This window comes from Capricornis sumatraensis, chromosome X (genome assembly GCF_032405125.1).
Source record: "Capricornis sumatraensis isolate serow.1 chromosome X, serow.2, whole genome shotgun sequence".
Taxonomy (NCBI): Eukaryota; Metazoa; Chordata; class Mammalia; order Artiodactyla; family Bovidae; genus Capricornis; species Capricornis sumatraensis.
This window is the reverse complement of record NC_091092.1, coordinates 121,618,115-121,640,782: the sequence shown is the minus strand read 5'-3', so window position 1 is coordinate 121,640,782 and position 22,668 is coordinate 121,618,115. Positions and strand designations below refer to the sequence as shown.

At 41.3% G+C, this 22,668-nt stretch overlaps 1 protein-coding gene across 1 annotated transcript in view; it reads left to right on the top strand.

Annotated features, from left to right (window-relative positions):
• The window catches only part of PDK3 (pyruvate dehydrogenase kinase 3), a 75,978-nt gene extending 65,303 nt beyond the window's left edge, over positions 1-10,675 (top strand). The window contains exons 10-12 of the mRNA XM_068962272.1: positions 2,998-3,111; positions 5,577-5,716; positions 10,074-10,675. Coding sequence (XP_068818373.1) covers positions 2,998-3,111; positions 5,577-5,716; positions 10,074-10,104 — 285 coding nt within the window. The 3' untranslated portion in view covers positions 10,105-10,675. The remainder of the gene's footprint in view (positions 1-2,997; positions 3,112-5,576; positions 5,717-10,073) is intronic.
• Positions 10,676-22,668: the final 11,993 nt, after the last annotated feature.

The following is a 22,668-nucleotide window of genomic DNA, read 5'->3' as shown; positions in this document are numbered from 1 at the left end:
CCCCAGGGTGTTGCATTAGCCTTGTTGAATTTGAATGTTTTCCACCTTGTTTGAAGGAGGGGGGAGTTTTATGCTATTGCCACTTTCTTTATGACTCTTTTGGCCTCAGATTTCTTCTCTAATTTGTGTGTAAAAAACACTCAGAGCTGAATGCCTACCTTCCCAATAGAGAGAAAAACGTCATGGTTAAGACGGCTGCCAGAGCACCATTTACCACCTGGTGTTCCCCTTGGCGGGGGTGGAAGTTTAATAGCAGGTGAACGGGGAACAGCACCGTGTGTCTGGCTGCAGCAGACCCTGGGCGCTGCATACCTCCATGGTTTGGATCATCCAGGGCCTTAGAACTTCCCCTGCCAAATTTGTTTATATAATTAAATGTTAAATTATGAACACATTACATTTTTTACATGAAATAACATAAGCAGGAAACATATAGGTTGTGTATGCATTTTCAGAGCCTTTTCTGTCTCACTGTGGAAAAAATCTTCAGCTCTATTAAGGCAGTGAGAAAAGCCTCTGGTTGCCATGGCAGCATTTAGATCCTGGTAGGGCCACACTTTCTTCCCCCGCTGAGTGTTTCTAATTGACAAACAACAATTGAACCCTTTGTCATTAAACACAGCAACATAGCTATCATTCTGCGAAATAGTTCAGGGTGTACATTTTCATTTTCAAGTCTTACCTGCCTGATAAGCACATAAGATTATGTTTTATTTGTATGAATAAAATCCAACACTTAGCATCATTTATTCAAGACAGAGTTTGTTAACAGAGCATATTGTAAGCAGAGAGGAAGTCATTTATATAGGATTCAAGAAAATATTTGAGAGATCAGTTTTGAAACCCATCACCTTGACTAGTTTTCTGGTACCTATTTAAACAAATGTCAAAAGGAAAACAAAATGCCACAAGCAAATCTAGAGCCTTCACCAGTTGTTTAAAAGGAATATGGCTCATCTCTTCCAGGTCTCAAAATAGCATCTTGAGGACAGCTGTGATATCATTTTTTTTTTTTAATGAAACTGAGCAATTGAAGTAAGAGTTTTAAAAAGTATGCATCTGACCTCACATGTTATAGATGAGGAAATGAGGTTACCTGTTTGCCCAGGGTCATTGAGCTTATGATGGTCAAGCCAGCACTGGCCATGTCTGTCTGTATTCTTTCCAGTGTGCTATGTGGCTCTACTTTTGAAGAAATGGTTCCACTAGCATGTCTCCCAGTTAGCTCTCCTCAGCCTGTAAGCAGGCATGTGGGTATGTACTACTAGGAAATGTAATTTCATCATCAGGTACCTTACTGTGTTACAGCCCTGTGCTGTGACACATGCATTTCTTTTTTGGAAATGTTGTCGCAGCCAACTCCTATTGATCCTTTGACACCCTGGGAAGACTTTCCAGAACTTGACCAAATCTGAGGTAGAGGCCCCTCCTTTGCATTCCGTGGGACCCTGGGGTCACCCGTCTCTTCACACTCATGACTGCATCGGGCTCAGGTGTTCTCAGCTTTCCCTGGTAGCCCTGGGAGCTGGCTCTGGGCCTTGCTTGACTGGAGGAGGCAGGTTTCCTCAGCCTCCTCCAAAGTCCGCTGATTTCTTTGCTGGGGTGACCTCAGTCACCATTTCGGCTGCCTCGTCTTTGCTCCTGACCGTGTTCTGCCTGTCCTGCAGCCCTTCCATGATGGTGTACTCTATCACACCCAACCCTTGTTTAGGCCCTAACCCCAAGGAGGGAATCTAGGAAAGCTGTTAGAAAGCAGTTGAAAGCTGCAGAGCTTAGTGAAATTACTGCTGTGTGGTAGCCATCATGGTAGCTTCCATTTCTTTCATTCTGCTGTGTCTTAGACACTGTCCCAAGACTTTACACTCCTTATATCATTTAATTCTTACAACAGCTCTTATGTAAGCTTTTTATTACATTTTTGGGGTAAGAAAACAGTCTTAGGTTGAGCAAACTGCTAGTTGCACAAAAAGTGGATTTCATCTGTCCGAACCTAAAGCCCACCCAACCACTGGTGTGTGTTTGCCCACTGCCTCCTTCACTAACCTGTCAGTGGGCTTAATCAAAGGGGCCAAAGCTTGAGGAGCACTCCCTTCCTCTCCAACCCAGAGTTTTTGAAATCAGTCTCAATTTTTCTTATTCTTGTCAGTATCGGAAATCTTTCCCCCACCCCCACCCCCCCCCGCCCCCCGACAACCTGTTACAGTCAGGGTTCTATGACACAGAGATACAGGAGGGTACTGGCATTGCTTTCTTGTCTCTAAAAATACATGGACAACCACATGTCAAAATACTGTAGTGTTCCACAGCTTTAGGAAGTAGCCCTTAGGAGATCACTTTCTTTTCATTGTGTTAGCCTTGGTACTGATAGGTTTCAACTCCTGTGCTACTCAATTGAATGTTTACTATAAAGAGCAAAGAAATCAGTTAATAGAACTTTGGAATGATGTGGTTTAGTTGAGTTTCCAGTTCAAATCCCACTTGATTTGGGATTTGTTTTTAAACAATGCTAAACAATTACTTTAAAACATTCAAAAAGCATTAGTCTCCTGGGAGAAGGATTTGCAACCCATTCACTCCAGTATTCTTACCTGGGAAATCCCATGGACAGAGGAGCCTGATGGACTATAGTCCATGGGATTGCAAGAGAGTTACACGTGACTTAGTGACTAAATAACAACAACATGGATTTGTCAGTTTCTGTTATGTGAGTACTATAAGAAGCTAAATAATTAAAAGCATTATTTGTGATATTTAAAAAAAGCTTAGTCAAAATAGGAGTGTTTCTATTCTTTTCCAAACACGTGAGAAATATTTTTAGAGGATGAAAATAGATTGTTTGCCATAGATGCCATGTATGTGTGTCATAGTATGGGTTGGGTCAATGTATTTGCTTTAAATATGAATCAAGAATTGATTCTAATCTTTCAGATGGTCCTCAGGCTCAACGTGTTAGCATTTTGTGCCTTTCTCAGTGTATTAATTTTCTTTTCTCAATAGGCTGGATTTGGTTATGGCTTGCCAATTTCTCGTCTGTATGCTAGATATTTTCAAGGAGATCTAAAACTCTATTCTATGGAAGGCGTGGGTACTGATGCTGTCATTTATTTAAAGGTACTGCATTTTATTTCTGTTACAGGAAAGCATCTTTACTTTTTAAAGCTGTAAGTTCTAATAACTAAAGCAGATTAGCACTGTATCATCATCTCATATTATATATATGAATAATCATATATATATGATTTAATATATATATGAATTCTTATATTCAACTAGGATTTACTTCACTTTTATGTGAAAACCAAGTTATGACCTACCCTTGATTTTATGCTCAGAGCAAAATAGGAAATATGCAGATATGAAAATCTAAATACTGATTTTTAAAAACCTTAATTCTAAGTTGTGATTTTTTAAAAATTTGCTTATCCATTAAAAGGACTCATTTAAAAGAGATTTTCATAAACTGAAGTCTTTTATTTTAGAGACTTGCTGGCTTAAAGTTGCAAGATTTCAGTGCTTATATGTTTACCTAAAAGTCTGATCAGATAACAAAGTTCTCTGTGATACAACTTCTCATTCAGTGGTGGTATCAAACATTTATTTACTTCTAAACTCTAGAATATCACAACAAACTGTGGAAAATTCTGAAAGAGATGGGAATACCAGACCACCTGTTCTGCTTGAGAAATTTCTTGAGAAATCTGTATGCAGGTCAGGAAGCGACAGTTAGAATAGAACATGGAACAACAGACTGGTTCCAAATAGGGAAAGGAGTACCTCAAGGCTGTATATTGTCACCCTGCTTCTTTAACTTATATGCAGAATACATCATGAGAAATGCTGGGCTGGATGAAGCACAAGCTGGAATCAAGATTGCCGGGAGAAGTATCAATAACCTCAGATATGCAGATGACACCACCATTATAGAAGAAAGTGAAAAAGAACTAAAGAGCTTGTTGATGAAAGTGAAAGAGGAGAGTGAAAGAGTTGGCTTAAAGCTCAACATTCAGAAAACGAAGATCATGGCATCTGGTCCCATCACTTCATGGGAAATAGATGGGGAAACAGTGGAAATGGTGGTCAGACTTGACTTTTTTGGGCTCCAAAATCACAGCAGATGGTGACTGCAGCCATGAAATTAAAAGATGTTTACTCCTTGGAAGGAAAGTTATGACCAACCTAGACAACATATTAAAAAGCAGAGACATTGCTTTGCCACAAAGGTCCATCTAGTCAAGGCTATTGTTTTTCCATTAGTCATGTATGGATGTGAGAGTTGGACTGTAAAGAAAGCTGAGAACCAAAGAATTGATCCTTTTGAACTGTGGTGTTGGAGAAGACTCTTGAGAGTCCCTTGGACTGCAAGGAGATCCAACCAGTCCATCCTAAAGGAGATCAGTCCTGAATAGTCATTGGAAGGACTGATGCTGAAGCTGAAACTCCAATACTTTGGCCACCTGATGTGAAGAACTGACTCATTTGAAAAGACTGATGCTGGGAAAGATTGAAGGCAGAAGGAGAAGGGGATGACAGAGGATGAGATGGTTGGATGGCATCACCGACTCAATGGACATGAGTTTGAGCAAGCTCTGGGAGTTCGTGATGGACAGGGAGGCCTGGGGTGCTGCAGTCCATGGGGTCCCAAAGAGTTGGACATGACCGAACAACTGAATTGAACTGAAACTCTAGAATATTTGGAGTATTTTTTGATTATGTAATAGGGGCACATTGTATGAAATTTTAAAGCTGTGAAAGGGAAAACTGTCTCCCATTACTGGCCCAGAGCCACTGGGTTCTCTCTTCTGGGGTGACCATGGGTACCAGTTTCATGTGACTCCTCTTAGAAGTTGATTCTGTATTGATAAAAATATGGAGAGACCCACAGAGATGTTTTGGGGAGGGAGGTGGGAGGGGGGTTCATGTTTGGGAACACATGTAAGAATTAGAGATTTTAAAATTAAAAAAATAAAAAACTAAAAAAAAAAATATGCAGAGAGAATTTAATTGTTTTCACACCAGTGATTATTTTAGCACTTTGCTCTGTTCTACTTTCCAATATATCTTGGAGATACTTCCATATCAGTTCACATAGAACTGGCTCATCCTTTTAGCAGCTATGTAGTGTTTTATATGTTATATCATAAAATAACCCTTTATTTGGGATGTTTATCTTAGATGCCAACACATAGAAACAATATGCTATTTGATATCACTTTATGAGCTTATATTTATAAATCTACTGTGAAACTTTATTTCTTCTGGGCCCTCTGGGAGAGCATTTACCCAGTGGACAATAGTGTTTGGTCCAAGACGATTGGATATCTTTATCAGTATTAACTGAACGAAAATGGTTTTTGTTCTCTTCATGTTTACTGGTTTTTCGTGCGTGAATGTTTTTATTCCTTTAAAAAATGCTTTCATTTTATCCTGTCCAGTCTAAGTAAAATGCTAAAATGTAACTTTAGTATACCTCCACATTAAGGTTTCTGATGCTTTGAATAGTAAAATTTGAGTTGGTATTTCACATGAGAAAGATGATACTGTAGACCTTTACTATACATTTTCGTTTCTCTCCTTAGGCCCTTTCAAGTGAATCATTTGAGAGACTTCCGGTTTTTAACAAGTCCGCATGGCGCCATTACAAGAGCACAGCTGAAGCTGACGATTGGAGCAATCCCAGCAGTGAGCCCAGGGACGCTTCCAAATACAAGGCAAAACAGTAATTGACTACTTTTCTTTATATTACAAAATATTTGATTTTTCCTCAGAGTCTACCAGCCAGATGATTGATATTTTCAGCCACATCTTTATGGTTTTGCCACTGGAAAAGCAGTGATCCCTAAAGAAAGATGGGAGTATTTTTTCACCCCAGACAGGAAGGATAGCAAGAACTGGGTCACCAGAGTAGCCATTTCAGTAGAGGACCTGATGTTCTGGGAGTCCTTGCCCTATGGAGGTATTAAAAGCAGTAAGCAGGGTGTGTATCCTGCCACGAATCTTATTTAAAAAGTAATTCAGTTTATCATCATCCATAGAATTGACAGAATGTTTAGAGAAAGTCTGTAGATGGATTGAAACCAGAAAAATAAAAAAGTTAGTTATCAATCAAGGTAAACAGTGGGTTTATCCATATAACCAATTATTATTATTCAGCCCTTAAAAAGAATAAAGTTGTGACATGCTACAGTATAGATAAACCTTGAAGTCATTATGATAAGTGAAATAATCCAAACCCTGAAGGACAGATACTGAATGCTTCAACTTATGTAAGGCCCCTAAAGAAAGTAGAATGGTGGTTGCCATGGTTGGGGAGTAGGAGAAAAGCAAATTTAGTGTTTAATGAGGACAGAGTTTCATTGGAGAAAGATGAAAAAGTTCTGGAGATGGATGGTGGTGCAACACTGTGAATGTACTGAACACTGCTGAGCTGTACACTTAATAAAACATTTTTTTCCATCTTAACCAGAGAGTAAGCTTTACATATAGTTTACCACAATTAAAAAAAGTGAAGAAGATGATCAATCACAGAATAACGAGTTTTACTACTTTGTGGTAATAACAACAATAAATAATCCAGACTTTGGTTTCCAGTTTTCTTTCTTCTGACAACCTTTAAGCTCCAACTCTACTAGCAACAGTAAGGGTTCTGATTATTTGTTTAATTTAAAGTAATCTTTTAATAATCAAAAAGCAGTATATGTACACTGTTAAAAAATATAAATAAGCAAAAAAAGAGAAACTATTGTATTCTCATAATCCAGAGATTACCATTCTTAGAGCTTTATCTGTGTCCTTCCAGGTGTTTTGCTATTTGTATATATGTATATGTATTTTTCCCCAAATGAGATCATGCTTTTCATACTGTTGTGCAGCCTAGTTTTATTTCATTTAACTGTCTCCATCTTTCTGTGTCATTATATTTTCATCATGAAAATTCCCCTGATTTGTCCCAAAGGCAAATCGATTCCAGGACCACATAACACATCTGAGTAGGTCTCTAGATTTTAATGTAGAACAATTTTTTGTTATTGAAAGACCATACCAGTTGTCCTGCAAAAAATGTCCCACCTTGATTTGTTTGATTTTTTTTTTCTTTGAAACCCTGGCTCTCCCATAAACTGGAAGTTCATCTGAAGGCTCAGTGGAGCATTTTTTTTTTTTTTGCTAGAATATTTCATAAATAAGGATGCAGAATTACACTCTGAGACCCAGGCAGTTTGGTTGATCCAGTGTTAGTAATGATAAGACTGCCCATAATTCAACTGCCTGGTCCCTCCACAATGTGGTTAATTTTCCCTTCTCAATCAGAAAATGATCTGCGTAGTGTTACTTTGGCACCATACAGCCATCACTTAGGGGTTATTAAGACCAGTTGAAAAACTTGGCCTGAATCAGTAATTTTGTTAATGTTTATAAAATGATGAGTTTTTTGCTAGTGTCATTCCTTTGACAGTTAGCTGACATTCTCCTATCAAGTTTTTCCTCATCAGCTAAGGTCATTTAGGTACCTTCTGAAGTACATTTCCTCCTGGCAAGGCAGGATAGGCATTTAAATCTTTCTTTTAAATTGCAAATTTTCCAGGACGATGTTGAGTTAGAAACCACCTTAAATGGTGATAGGTGAGTTTCAGGCTTCCTTTTTTTTAAGTAGTATTATGGATGTTGTTGGAGAAGGCAATGGCACCCCACTCCAGTACTCTTGCCTGGAAAATCCCATGGATGGAGGAGCCTGGTAGGCTGCAGTCCATGGGGTTGCTAAGAGTTGGACACGACTGAGTGACTTCTCTTTCACTTTTCACTTTCATGCATTGGAGAAGGAAATGGCAACCCACTCCAGTGTTCTTGCCTAGAGAATCCCAGGGATGGGGGAGCCTGATGGGCTGCCGTCTATGGGGTCACACAGAGTCGGACACAGCTGAGCGACTTCACTTTCACTTTTCACTTTCATGCATTGGAGAAGGAAATGGCAACCCACTCCAGTGTTCTTGCCTAGAGAATCCCAGGGACGGGGAAGCCTGGTGGGCTGCCATCTGTGGGGTCGCACAGAGTCGGACATGACTGAAGCGACTTAGCAGCAGTAGCAGCATGGATGTTGTAGATTTTTATTGCTTTGTTGGTATATTTTGGTCAATATTTAACATATATATAAAAAGTGTACAGATATAAAGTTTGTAACATGATGAATTTTTACATCTGTATCTCCAGGACTCGAAAAGACCACTTTATAGTCACACTCTTCTTCTTTTTCCCTCCCCACCATATAACCATTACTCCAACTCTATCACCTATCACTATATCTGACTCTCTTCTTGAATTTAAAATAAATGGAACATACAGTGCATGCTGTTTTTGTGTCTGGCTCTCTTCTCTGTGAGGTTCACCCTGTCACTGCATGTAGTAGCCATCTTTTTGATGCTAAAATTGGCACACCTTTGACCACTGGAAGCTATTTTGAGCCATATCCTTTATGTTCCATTGGTGAAATCCTGTTGGTCTTTGAAAGCTTCCTTGCTTTCTGGCCCAAGAGGATATCCTAAGTTCATCTCATACTAAGACTCCTGTTTACTTTTAATGGGTATTAGAAACCCTAATCTGGGAGCTGGAGGTGTACATGACATCTTTTCTAGTCTTGTTTTCTGGACAGACCTATAAAACATGATTTAAGATATATAAGTTCATGTTGATTTTTAATTCTCTTTTAACATTGTAATATTTCTCCCTAATCTATTTTAATTGTATATATTTCCTCTTACCCTGAAAACCTTGATTCCTAACAAAGTGCAACAGACAGGTATTTGTAGGCAAATAGAGTTTATATAGCTTTGTGACTTTGTACCATTGTAGTAGCATTGATCCTTTCCAATGAAGGATGTAAAAGGTTATTTATATTGCTACTTTTTTTCCTCTGGGAGTATTGTGATGGGCCTCTGTGCAGTGTTGTTGCACTGGTCACTCACCTCAAATGATGAAATTTAGAGGAGTTTGTTTTATGCACATGAGTGTGAGTGTGCACACAGGTGTGTGTATATACATATACACACCATCCCTGGCCAAGGTTAAGCTAAATCAGCTTGAAACACCTGGCTCAATTTCCCTTGATTCCATTTGCAGTTCGTATAAGTCAAGTAGTATATTGGGAATCAGTATGAGCGTTAATTCCAGCGATGGCTCTGGTAGGGGGAATTATTTGGGTAGCACAGAAAACGGTCTTTATGAACATTAAGGTCCATTTGGATTGTAAAAAGATGGTTTTAGTTGAATATTGTTTTAAAGCCTATTTAAATAGTTTAGCAGGTTGTATACTGTCATTATGAGTCTTAATTTCTTTTTTATAAAGGATGATACATTATTATTTAGGGGAAATTTTAAAAATTTATTTATTGATCATGCTGGGCAGCATGTATCATCTTAGTTCCCTGACTAGGGATCAAACCCATGCCCCCTGCATTGAGACCATCAAGGAAGTCCCTGAGTCTTCATTTCTGATATCTTATTAGGCAAACAAATGTTATCAGAAAGCAGTTTTTAAAATTCTAAAATGGCTATCCTGACACTGAAAATTTTTCACTTAACAGAAATAGGATAATTGGTGGCAACCTTGGGAAAGTATTTAGTAGTTATAGTAAATTCATTAGGTAAACGAGAAATGCTAAGAAAATTTAATTTCGAAGCAGATTTTGAATTACAACTTTATTGAGATATAATTCACATACCATAAAAGTCACCCTTTGAAAGCATACAACTCAGTGGTTTTTAGTAAATTCCCAGGGTGGTGTGCTCCTCACCACTGTCTGATTTTAGACCATATTCACCATTCCCCAAAGAAATCCCATGCCCATTGGCAGTGGTTCCTCATTTCTAAGCAGGGTTTTCACTGAGAGGAAAGAACTGCTTTAGTGTATATATGTCATTAAATGCTAATTCTTTTTCTGTAGTAACTATAGAGAATAATTCTGAGATAAGACGCAGGTTTTTGAATTGTCACTGTAACTAAATGCTCTGACTACATCTCAGTTACAATTGAGAAGGTTGTCCTCATAAACTCACTGGGGCTGTCCCCGTTATTTTCTTTGCAGGGACAAGATGAAGACTAACAGAACTTTGTAAAGAACTGAATGCTTCAGTCTGCTCCATGAAGAAAAGATGGCCTTCTGCAAGTCACCTGGAAAGAGCTCCTTTCCTCCACCAACTCTGAATGTGGCACTATAGATAATCCAGTGCTTGAATGTGTATTTTTCTCCATATAAGCTGGACCTTTTCCACAGAAGTTGCCTGTAGCTACTTCATATCTTCCACTAAAGCAGTAACTTGAGTCATTTTTCATAGTACATTGCTGTGGTTTGGTTGGCGCCTGTCGTAAGGGGACACAGAGCCTTATTAGTGCCCGTGTCCTCATACCTCCGTCTTCTTTATCATAGACTGTCTACAGTCTCCCCAGATTTCTCGCCTCCCTCCCCATTCCAGATACAGCCGATCTCTACTGCTGCTCTTTGTGACCAAATACCATGTTTGTCCCAAACCACCAACTATGGCCTTGGGGAGTCTGGAATTTGAAGACATCAGATGAGCACGTCTTGATATTTCTGTCCCAGAGCCCTTCCTCTCTCTTACGCATCCCTCTTCACTCTCTGCTTTGGACTCTGGCCTTCTTCCATCTGACCAGATTCTCATTGTGAGCTGTAGGTACTCTCATGTTAGATCTCCCTCTTGGGTGCATTGATTTCATTTTGAAATTCATTTGTATGCTTCCATTCTGTTGATTAAAGTGTTCCAAAAGTTGTCTTGGAATTTTTCACTTAGCTGCTTGGTTTCAAAGATATTAAGTGAAAAACTACCTTCAAGTCATTATCAAGTTTGTAAAGAGTGGGAAGTGAAGTTTTTATGCTCATGTAACAATTTACCACTGAATACGGTCCTTTTGTCACATCATATTCCTTTGCAGTTTTCTAAGTCCCTGTGGTGATGCACTCTACTAGGTGTAAAATAGGCCATCGAAGGGAAAAGTTCTTTCTAGTTTATTTGGAACATGTCCCAGGTCGTCATCGTTTATATTTTCATGACGTTCAGCCCGCTTTAGAATTGTCGTGTCATGTTTACCCTTAGAAACACAAGCTATCTGGGAGTCTGGATTTAAAACCCACAACTTAAACAGCTCTGCAGGGTGTGTTTCTCTTCACTAATATTTTTCATATATTTATCTTCTACTTTGACTTCTGCCCTCTTTTAACATCCATATAAATGTTTCTCCATCTAGTGTTGAAGTGTTGAGTCCACTGATTTAAAAGCTGTCACTGGTAAAGTATTCCTCCTCCTCTAGACATATGACAGTACTAACCCTCTTTTCGCCGCTGCCATCTCAGTGGGCTTTTCCCCTGGATGGAGCCGTGTTCTGACCCACTGCACTTGCATGGGGGACGACTCTGTTTCTCTTTGTTCCACCAAAGCTAATACTCTTTCATTACATTACCTGAGCTCATGGTGATTCCTTTGTCTTTCGGAAGACCTCATCTCTTCCATCCTTAGAAGACTCTCGTCAGGGAATTCATAATCTAGTCTGGTAAGAAAAAGACCAACGTTACTCCCAAGACACAAGTAATGAGACGGTCTGCATATAAAGGCCTGTTTTTTGAAGGTCGAGTCAGTGTCTTGGGAATGGGGCTGTTCCATGTGATTATTTCCATGTGATATAAAGATGTAAAAAAAAATGGCCTTTGAGTTTAAAGACCCCAGCTTTCCTATGTCAGCTTGTCTCTCAGCCTCTTCCTTGGCCTCCCTTTCCAGCCATACAGCTCTTTACTCTTCTATGCTTGATACACTGGAGGGGATCACGTTCCTTTCTTTTCAGGTCTTTTTTGAAACTGAAGATGTCTTTCAGTGTTTTAATGACTTCATTGATAGTCCTTTGCTGATGTATTTCTGGCTTAACTGTCTGACTCCAGAACAGTCTTGCCTCTCCTCTCTTTGTTTTCTTTTTCTTTTTTAAATTGTGTCTTTGTTTTCTGAATTAAGAAATTAACTTTGCTTCCAAAGCAACCATAAGAAGAGTTTCAGGAACATCTTGCATTCACACAGTTCAGCCACCCCAAGTATTCATTTCTCCTTTCTGTTTGCTGTGCTTTGTCTCTAGGTATCTGGTCATCTTTCTACATGTTGTAATATACATAGACATTAACCGTTTTTCAGCTAAATTTGTTTAGTTCTCCCAATTCCCCTGTACTTCCCTGTCATTTCCTCAATTTCAAGCATCTACTTTTTGAAGCAGGGCCTGGCACATAGTAGGTGCTTAATGAATATTAGCTGATTCAGTGAATGGAAGTGGACAGACATTTACCTCGGATGGTGGGCGGCATCTTTCTTAGTTCTTAAACTATCTTTGTTTTCAAGTTAAAAATAATTCTGGTCAGGAGCTATGAAAGTATAGTATTTCCTCTTTATAAAAGTATTAAGAGATGACTTGAAAATGGAGAGACATGAAAGGATGGACTTAGGGATGGATTCTTGGGAGCCATCTGATCCTTTCTTTGTCTCTGAATGACTGATTTTGACTGCTTTATATAGTGTTCTTTCCATCCAATCGGACTTCCCTGGTGGCTCAGACGGTTAAGCATCTGTCTACAATGCGGGAGACCCGGGTTTGATTCCTGGGCTGGGAAGATCCCCTGGAGAAGGAAATGGCAATCCACTCCTGTACTATTGCCTGGAAAATCCCATGGACAGAGGAGCCTGGTAGGCTACAGTCCATGGGGTCGCAAAGAATCAGACACAACTGAGCGACTTCACTTTCCATCCAATCAGGTAACATGGTTTTATACCCTTGCTTACAGATTCCAAAGAACTTTCACATACAGCATCCCGTTTGATCCTTTCGCTCCTGTGTGCTGAACCATGCAGGTATTATGCAGTTTTTCATATAAGTTCCAAAGCAGTTCAGTGGTTCATCACAGTGGCAGGGAAGAACCAAAGCTAGCAGCTGGGTCTTCTTGGCCCTCAGCCTGTGCTCTCAGCACTGCCCCAGGTAATTAGCATGATCTCCTTTGAGAAATTTCCTGAGTATATTAACCCTCAAGGGTAAGACAGAAACCAAAAATTTTCTTTAGTGTCAGAGAATTTCATTTGGGAGAGGTTCTCTTTTGTGCATTGTCATTTTGCAGAGTTAGAGATCATCGAATGGATTTAGCAGCTTTTACCTAGAAAGACAGGCGACTTGAAAGTGTCTAACTGTAGGTAATTACTGGAGTTATTTAGGCTTAATTCTGTGTTTGAATGAAGTCAGTGCTCACTGCCAGCCCTCTCGTACAAAGACTCTACATCCGAGAGTCGTTGCTTTTATCTTTCAGTGGACGGGATTACAGCTTCCATTGAGTGTTCTTGCATTATTTCAGATGGCGTCTTTTACTTGGCTGGCTCTCAGATTCTTGGATCACGTCTTTTTTTCCCTCGGTTCTTTAGAGACGTCACTCTGTTGTCTTCTAGTCTGGTGGTTCAGAGAGCTGAGTCCAGATAGATTTTTCTTCCTTTTTTGTGGATGATCTGCTCATTGGGCCTGATACTTGTGATTTCATGTTTGTCCTTGACATGCAGTAACTTCAGTCGAGTGTATCTTGGAGCCAACAGTTATCTGTTGGCTTTTTCTGGTATGCAGTGAGCATCAGACATTGACACTCATGCCTTCCCTCACTTCTTACCCTTTGTTGGTTCTCTTTGTTCAGCAGTTTGCCCCATGTTGGCTCTCCGTTCTCTCTCCTCCACATTTATCTTGCCTTTGATCGTTTTGGTCTCCTTGTCTTTCTTCCTGCTGTGTGATGTTTTTTCTCCAATCTTAACCTCCCATTTCACTGTCTCCATTTCCTGTGATGTTGATTCTAGGCCTCGATTTGGCCCCCATGTGGCTTTCACTTTGGCTACAGTTTTATCTTTTTTCTCTGTGTCTTTTGCTTAGCTCTGCCAGCTTTTTCTCTCATTGTGTTGTCCTCTTTGACCCCTTATTTCATTTCTTGGAAAGCTGACCTATGTGGTCTACCATTTTTGTGGTTTCTGAGATCATCCTTTTTTCCAGAGTGTGTGTATCTATCTTTTGCTTCTTTCATTCCTTTTCTTCTGTGTCGTTTTGCTCTTTTATTGTTGTCCAAGTATCATGATGGCTTTTTCTGCTTATTATTTTGGTCTTTGCATGGGACCAATTCTGTCTGCCAAGAAGAGTATGAATAAGTCGTCCTTGAATGCCTCCTTTTTTAAGTGAAACACGTTTGCTCACCTGAGCCCTGAAATTGGCAGGCTGGATGCTGATGGGGTGTGGGGCAGAGGCAGTCTTTGTTTTGCATTCTGCTCTCTGGACGCGGGGGAAGGAGGAGGGAAGCAAAGCCTCCTGGAGTGCCTTCATGGACACTGTTGAATGCTCTGCCCTTGGGCTGACTGGGTCCCACTTGGGGAGAGGGGTCCCCTCGCGTTTCCCTATCTCCACTAGAGGTCGCCCCCACAAGTTCAGAGGGTCTGTGCCTCTGCTCTGCCAGATTACGTGTAGTCAGTGTTTGTGTGTTTAGCTCCCGCGTTACTGTTGGTCTCCTCTTCACATAGATGGGCACATGAGATGTTAACCTCCCCTCCTAGGTTTGCTTGGGGAAATGCGCCCTTGGCTTGTCCTGACCACCACCAGGCTTTGTTTCTCCAAGTTCAGAGATAATTAGTCGAGTCCCTTGAAACCCTCTCAGCGACTGCCCAGCAACTGTGGGCTGCTTGACAGATTGAAGAAGCCTTCTCTGATGAGTCCCTAGCTTAGTTGTCAGAGGCTTCCCTGGAGTCCTTGGTATGGCGTGGTGGCTTTTATTAGTTTCCCCATAGACAGCTTCCTTTTCAGCTTTTGGATGTGTGTGTTGAAGGGCAGGAGCACGTATATAAACATGGACTTACTCTGCCATCTTCCCAGCAGTCCAGGTGCTTAAACATTGACTTTGACGATAATGTCCTTCCCAACCATAAGCTATATGTTAGTCAGCAGATGGAAGCCATGCCGCTAGCAGGAAGGCACCATTAATAACTTCATCAATACCAGATGTTTGTTTATTCTTTGTAAAAAGATAGCTTTTACCTTGAGTTCCTGGTCCATCAGTTAGAGAGGTCAGTACCTTCTGGCTTGAAAACAAGAGGGCAGGTGACGTTTTAATGAGCTTCAAAAGTGACTAGCCATTGACAGATTTATTAATTCATTAAATATGATAGAATATTTCAAACTAGCAGATAATCAGTTGTTATCAAGAGAAGTTTAAACTGTTCTTGTGTTTTTTTTTGTTTTTTTTTTTAACTAACAGGTTGCTAGTCGAACTGCCTGACTGAGAGAGTTATTCCTATGAGAGCTTTTACTGTGACACAGGTTGTCTTACTTGTCTTTTCAGCAACCCATCTCAAAACGTGATTCATTAAGAAATAGAAAGGCATTAAGTCCTCATCAGGATGGTTGCTGATATTCACAAGTATACACTGAGATGGTTCATAGGCCTGGGACCTACTGTCACACAAATTGATGTTTCGAAAGTGCATTTACAGGGTGATCACAGGTTGAGTGTTTTATTTGGCCTGTTTGTAGAACTGAAGCTGCCTTCCCTCAGTGGACCAGTATCCGACGAGGCACACTTTCCTCCCTTCAGCCAAGCACACGATCCACAAGTAGGGGTGACAGTCTTGCTCAGTGTGCCTGACTCTGCCCTGGGCACCGCCTTCCCCTCAGTTCAGGGTCTCTGCTCTGGTTCCCTCTTGGTGTGAAGCGCAGCATGGATCATGTGTCCACATGTGAGGGATGAGGAAGTGAAGAGGGTGGAAAGCGGATTCATGGAAAGGAAAGCCGTATTCATTCCTCCCTTTAAATAGCTAGTGTCTCCCATGCACTTGAAATGTCCAGTGCTGGGCACACACCGTGATGACAGCAGGCTGAGCCCAGCCTCTCGAGCCCACAGTCAGGTGGGCGAGACCCTCACCAGGGAGAGTTTCTAGTACAGTTGAGAGAAAAAGGCGGGAAGGGGCCGGCAAGGGCCAGGTGAGGGGGGAGGACACAAAACCCTGCAAGCGTTTCCATCCTCACGGATGGTATGGTTGTGTTTGTTCAACGAGGCCGCATTGGTGAGCGCTGACACCCTGTCTCCTCTGTGTGTTCCTCTGCATTTGGAGAGGCTGTGTTCCCAGCCTGGCTCTGCTGCCTTGCGCCCAGGCTGAGCCCCTTGGCGTTTCCTTGTCTCGCTGGCCAGCGGGGAATGGTGGGCGCATGAGCCAGGTTCAATTGTCATGTTGCACTGATGGTGTGGGCCGGTGTCTCCTCACAATGGAAACGCAGGCCAAGCCACACCCCAGGATGGTTTTTGCAGAACTTCAGAACTCATGACCGAAACCAGATCCTCCCACTTTCAGCCTCTGGAGGGTGATGCCACTTGTCAGGAGGAAAGACTGTCTGGAACACTGGCAAACTGATCTGAGAGGCGGGAGAGAGGGTTAACCGAGGAGGCTTCCCTCTCAAGTCTGCAAGTTGGCCTCTGTAGTGTTCAACCCGTGCCCCTTCCCACCCCCTAAATGAAGAAAATAAAAGGACAGCAATATCGAGGTCCTGGAATCCTTGAGAAACCTTTGTTTATGCCTTTTCATCTATCTCTAAAACCTGGACTTGAATTGCCCAGGATGCTGGTGATGGGTCAGTGGAGCTGGGATGCAAGTAGCTACTTGGGGCAGGGTGGGGGGCTCTTGGTAGAGATCCTGCGCCCTCAGAGCTGAGGAGGACACTCAGGAGGTCTTCTGACACCTGTCCGACTGGTTTCTAGGGAGGGTAGCTAGGCGTGTATTTGCATATAAATGAAAGCACCTTAGGGCATCACTACTGAAAACCTTTGAAAGTGGGATACAGTTAAGTGCCTGTATTAAAAGAAAGCCCAGCTCTTATCTCGCATTAAGACTCTGCAGCATTTAATAAACGCATATTAGTGTTTGACGATTCCTCGTCTCTGTATTCTTTTCCCTCCAGCACTGCTGTCTCCACAGGGGTGGCTGTCTCCACAGGGGTGGCTCGCTTCCCAATTTGAAGTGGTGACTTAAGTCTTTGGTGGAGTCTGCACAGCTCTTGAAAAGGATAAGCAGTAGAGTTTGATGTCTGGAGTCCCGTGGTCTAGTTATTTTTGGTGGAATTTTTAAAAAAATGTTAGAACTGAGTCGCAGGTTTGTGGTAATAGTGGATCCAGGAAGCTTGCAGTGAAAAAGAGGATGAACTTAACCTGAAAAATATTTCTCTATTCTATAAATCTCTCAGTGACATTTGGATTAATCAAGCATAATTAAATGTAGTTAGATTTTTGTCAGATTGTGGTTTAAAATAATATTCATCTATGAAGAGAGTAATATATTCTGTAGAAATTTTATTAGGCACTTTAGTTAAGCAAATACTAAGAACAAAATCAGCCTCAGGAAGGTTAATTACCAAAAAAAAAGTATAGTAGATTATGTAAATCATTTTAATTTTGAATACCATGGCTGAAGCTTTAATTTACATAGAGAAGTATTTTGGATTTGTTTTTCACATCACATTTTTCAAAAGTACAAAATTGCGATTGCATTCTTTAAAAGTTCTCATCATTTGAGGATTCCATTAAGTCTGCTTAACTTTTTCATGTTATAGTTTCCAAAAGTGAAGAATTATAGTTGCATTCTTTAATATGCCAACTAATTTTAACAATTGCTTTAAAGGGAGAGAGAGAGCAAATTGATTTTAGAAGGTTTTTTTTTTTTTTTTTTTTACTCAGTTACGTTTTCACTACCCTTGCATGTCTCAGGGAATAGCCTTTGATAAGATTCCTCATGGATATTTCTGGAAGTCTATTCTGGTGTGCTCAGATTTGATCATTCTTGTCTAAACTTCTAGAGCGAAAGTTTGAAACGTGTTGTCATCTCAGGAACACAAGGTTACCCAAGAAACTTGAACTCCATCTTTATCAGTTCTCAGATTCTATGTGCTTTTTCATAATAAAAGGACACCTTAAAGTCCTTTGTGTAGTAGGTATAAAGACCTCCTTATCGCTCTTCTCTGAGATTTTCATAGAAGAACCCTGCATTTTGATTTTGTTTGATCATTTTGCTTCTTGACTTTTCAGTGAAGGTTCTATTTCCCACTGGAATTGAATCCTTGTGGGATAACAAAATTTCACTTAAAAGTACATTCTGTTAGATAATTCTAACTTTTGACAACCTCTAAGTGGCCTGCTAATTTTTGCAAATGGGCCAAAACAGCACAAATGTCAAAGATATAAGCTCTGTGTTCGCCCTGTAGTTAGCCAAGTAAAGAAATGTCTAATCCTAGCACTTAGGAGCGGCTTAATAGCTCTTCAGTTTATCTCTGCATTCCAAATTGGTTGAAAATGGCACATTCAGAATGGAATGCTTATTAATAACAGAACTAGTTAATGTTTTAAAATAGTCTTACCTTGAGATTCTTTTTGAGAAAAAAGTGACTCTTAACATTCAGTTCTGTTTTGGCTCTTCATACATGCCGTGATCGGAAGTCACAGACATTTGCCATTTAGCCATGCTTGATGTACAAGAACAGTGATGAAGAGTTGACAAAAACAGGCAAAATGGGTATAAGATGCTACATTGCTGCTGAGAATGCATCATGGCACCGCTTTCTTCTAAATTCCATTTTCTTTTGCCATTTGAACTTTTATATCCATGAGAAACCTCAGTCAGTATTTCTAAAGACATTATATTTACATTAAGAATTGGCCTGTGCCTTTACCAAAAACTTCCTTTACCTAGAACTTCCCTGGTAGTTCAGACGGTAAAGCGTCTGCCTATAATGCGGGAGACCCGGGTCAATCCCTGGGTCAGGAAGATGATCTGGAGAAGGAAATGGCACCCCACTCCAGTATTCTTGCCTGGAAAATCCCATGGACAGAGGAGCCTGGTAGGCTACAGTCCATGGGGTCCCAAAGAGTTGGACACAACTGAGCGACTTCACTTTCACTTTTACCTAAAACACTGCTGAGGTCATTGTCTGCCATATTTAATTAGGACAAATGTTTTAGAGTCATTACAACTGAAGCCTGTAGGGATCTGAAAACGCGGGACCACCTGCCGCTGCCAAGGAACCAGGCGGGGTGGCAGGCTTCGCAGCCTGGTGTGTGCCGATGGTTGTCACAACTAGTATAAAACCTAAAATAGATGCTAGCCACGATCCCGTATCTGCTCCCGTTTTCTCTACCTGCCTTTGTAACTCTTGGGGAAAATGTATGTCAAGTCCTTTGATGTCTTGCTCTTTTAAATTCCTGTTCATGCTGGTGTGTGAATTTGACCAATAAGTTGTGCATGTGCTTAAGATTTTTTTTAAACTAGACCAAACTAAATATATCTTGGCTCTGAGTAAACAGCCAAGGCAAGGTTTACCTAGAAGGTATAAAGTTTAAGCACTTTAAAAATGCAAGTTGGCTGTATTCAGGGTCGGAGGAATCCAGTGTGGTTGCCTCTTTGTTTCTGTTGTTCACTGTTGTTATTCTGTCCTCAACGCGCTGCACTGGAATCAAATGCTCCACTCTGCTGAAACACCTAGGCTGTGTTCAAGTCACTACTGGACAGCATGACACACATTTTAGGAGAGTGAACCCTACCCCATTAGCATCCTGGCTGACCCCAATCTCTGCAGGGTTCCTTGGTGTTAAAGTCATTTGAAGTTGTGATTGCTGCTTCGGGTTTATATACTCATCATGCCATCTGTTGCTCTAAGTTCACATCCTTACAAAAGTACATGAGTGCTTGTAATGTCAATATTTCCCAGATTTAGAACACAAGTTGTGAATACTCGTGAAGTGCTTGAACCGAAAAAGAAAAGTCAATGTGAAGTAGAATATACTATTGTGGACAAATTTAATGTTGCATTGAAATGTAAAGTCGCTTGGCTGATTTTTTTTTTTTTTAATCATCACTGCTTAACTCATGAACAATGCCTAAACTGAGAACGTGAGCTGATTTAACAAGAGAAGAGTAATGTATATATAAAACGAAAGTTCATTACCATGTTTGTGTCCCTAAGTCCAAATCTGACCTGCTTGGCTTTGAGCAGCAGTCAGTTTAGTTGCAGTGAAATGTACGTGTGTTTCCAGGGTTCACGAGCTGCCTCATGTTTATAGAGGGAAGCCCAGACCCTTGTGTTCTGTGCTATTCTGTGGCCTGGCTGGTACACACTGTCACGAGTGAAGAATGACTTTGGTTTGAGGGTTTGTTTTTGTGATGGTTGGAAAAACATGACTGGGGAAGTGTGTGGCTCAGATAATGTCCCCCATCAGTCGGGGAGCCATCTGTGGTGTGTGTCATAGCCAGACGAGTCCTGGAGCACGTGGGCAGTCCTGTACACAGTCACTGAACAATAAAGTGGTGGTTGTGTTTCCCTGAGTGTCAGTGTGGTCCTTTCCTGAGCTCTTGTCTGAAGTCTCATCACTCCCCCTGGTAAGCGGCACTTTCTGCTCTTTCAGTGTCAGAAACTCAGTACGTGAACAGCACCAAGCAGCTTGGCAAGTTGCTGCGAATGGACAAGAGGCCTTTTTAAAATTCTTACCATCACTCAAAGGAAAAACAGGTCCTTCGGATTCTCTGTGGCAGGGATCATGGAACTGACCTTTGTGGTGGCGGATGGTGGGGGCGGTTGCGGGGGGCATCCTGTTGGTAAAGAAACTGCTTAACAGTTTTAACAGTAAATCTTATGTTATTATGAAAGATACCGTATGTTATAGTGGTATTTTTCATACTATCCAAGGATTGAAAGAAAGGGACCAATATAATATACTGGCCAAGCTGTAAAGTATAGTTCGGGCCGAGGCAGAAAAGGAGAGATGACCTCAACAGAGGTAGGTTACCTTTATTCAGGCAAGGAGGGGTGACGGTCTGTCTAACAACCAGGCTGAGCATGCAAGGGATCAGGGAGGCTTCATATTTAAAGGGAGGTTTGTGGAGCGATAATGGAAAACGTTAGTCAGGCGGGATGTTTTGGGTAATCTTTAGTTGAGATGGCATTTGTAGTTGAACAGGGGGTGGGAGGTTTTGGGCAGGGGGTGATAAGTCCCCTGGTCGGGGGGTGATAAGCCCCAGGCAGATGTAGGGGGTGGGAGGTTTCTGAGCAGAGGGTGGTAAGTCCCAGGTAGATGCAACCGGCCCGGAGCATCAGGGCGGGACTTAAAGTTTGGTTTTGTTTTCCCTGAAGTTAGATGATTCAGCAAAAGGGCATTTGAGACTCTTGTTTTGTTTTCTAGGCCCAAAGACTCCTTCACAAGCCAGGACACTTTTGACTGTGAGAAAGCACGTTTACTAACCATGCTATACAAGCCATGGCAACAGGTGTAAACCAAGACTGTCTGGGGAGATTGGGCTTGACTGGCCATGGACCACCTGTGCTAGAATCACCTGAGATGCTGGTTAAATGCAGATTCCTGGGCTCTGGGTCAGCGCTACTGATCCAGATTCTCTGGGGTGGAGGCCTTGCAATCTTGGTTTTAACAGATGCTGCAGGGGAATTCTTTTTAAAAGGTAAGTTGGAAACGTTTGCCATACAGAACATGCAGAAGATAGAAAACTTGGAATTTTCAATGAAAGAGCTGTGGGTTCCATGGTCTCTTCTGAGCAGCTGGCGCAGCATTGATACCAGAGAACCCAGAGCCTCCAAGGGCGTTTGGCTGAAATTGGGTCCTTACTGAAAAACTAAGAGACAGAGTCTCTGTGTGCTTTACCGATGTGTCACTATTTTACTACGCATTCACTGGTGAACGGGTGTCTTTTGAAAATTTGAGAGCCATATAACTGCTGTCCTGTGCATTCATCACTAAAAACCAAAACTTCTGGAAAGTTTAAGGTGAGAAACTTGGGTTTGAATGATTCTTGGGGAGCGTTAATGTCAGGAAATCAGTGTGTTTGCCTTGGTTCCACTACCAGCCAGCTGTTAACTGAACTTTAGTTTCTTCATCTGTTAGGGAGTTGGACTGCCTGGTTCTAAGGTTCTTGCTGGGTCTAATGTTATAGGGCTCTCTTTAAAACCTAAAATGGGAAGCACTTCCTGATCACCTGCTTTCATGTTGTGCTGTGTCTTGCCCAAACCATTGACTCGGAAACGACAGTAGTTTAGTCAGAATTTTTAAATTGTCCATCTGTATTTTACCAAAGTCAGTCACTGTGCTAAGACATCATTCACAACTGGGGAAGAGCATTTTTGTAGCAGCCACTCCTGCCCTGTTTTGAATTCAGGAAGTAAGTATGGTTTAAAACTCACAAAGAGACCCCCACTCAAGAGTCTGTGGTTCATGAAGCTGCTGCAGAGCATTGTACCATAGTGTCTGTTTTCACTTACTTGTCCTTCATTTCAAAATTCTTTCCAACAGTGAATGTTAGCAAATGAGTATCTGCTGGTATTTTTGGATGTTCACGTCATAATAACACAGAGATGTACTCTTTGATGACATGAATAAACCATAAGGCATCGCGTAGGAGGGGTTGCCTCTGGGAAGGGTTGCTGTAGACCCCTGCCCACCACTAGAACTCTGTGAGGTTAAGAGTGTTCTCTATCTTTGCTGTCCAATATGGCCGCAATGGCACCCCACTCCAGTACTCTTGCCTGGCAAATCCCATGGACGGAGGAGCCTGGTAGGCTGCAGTCCATGGGGTCACTAG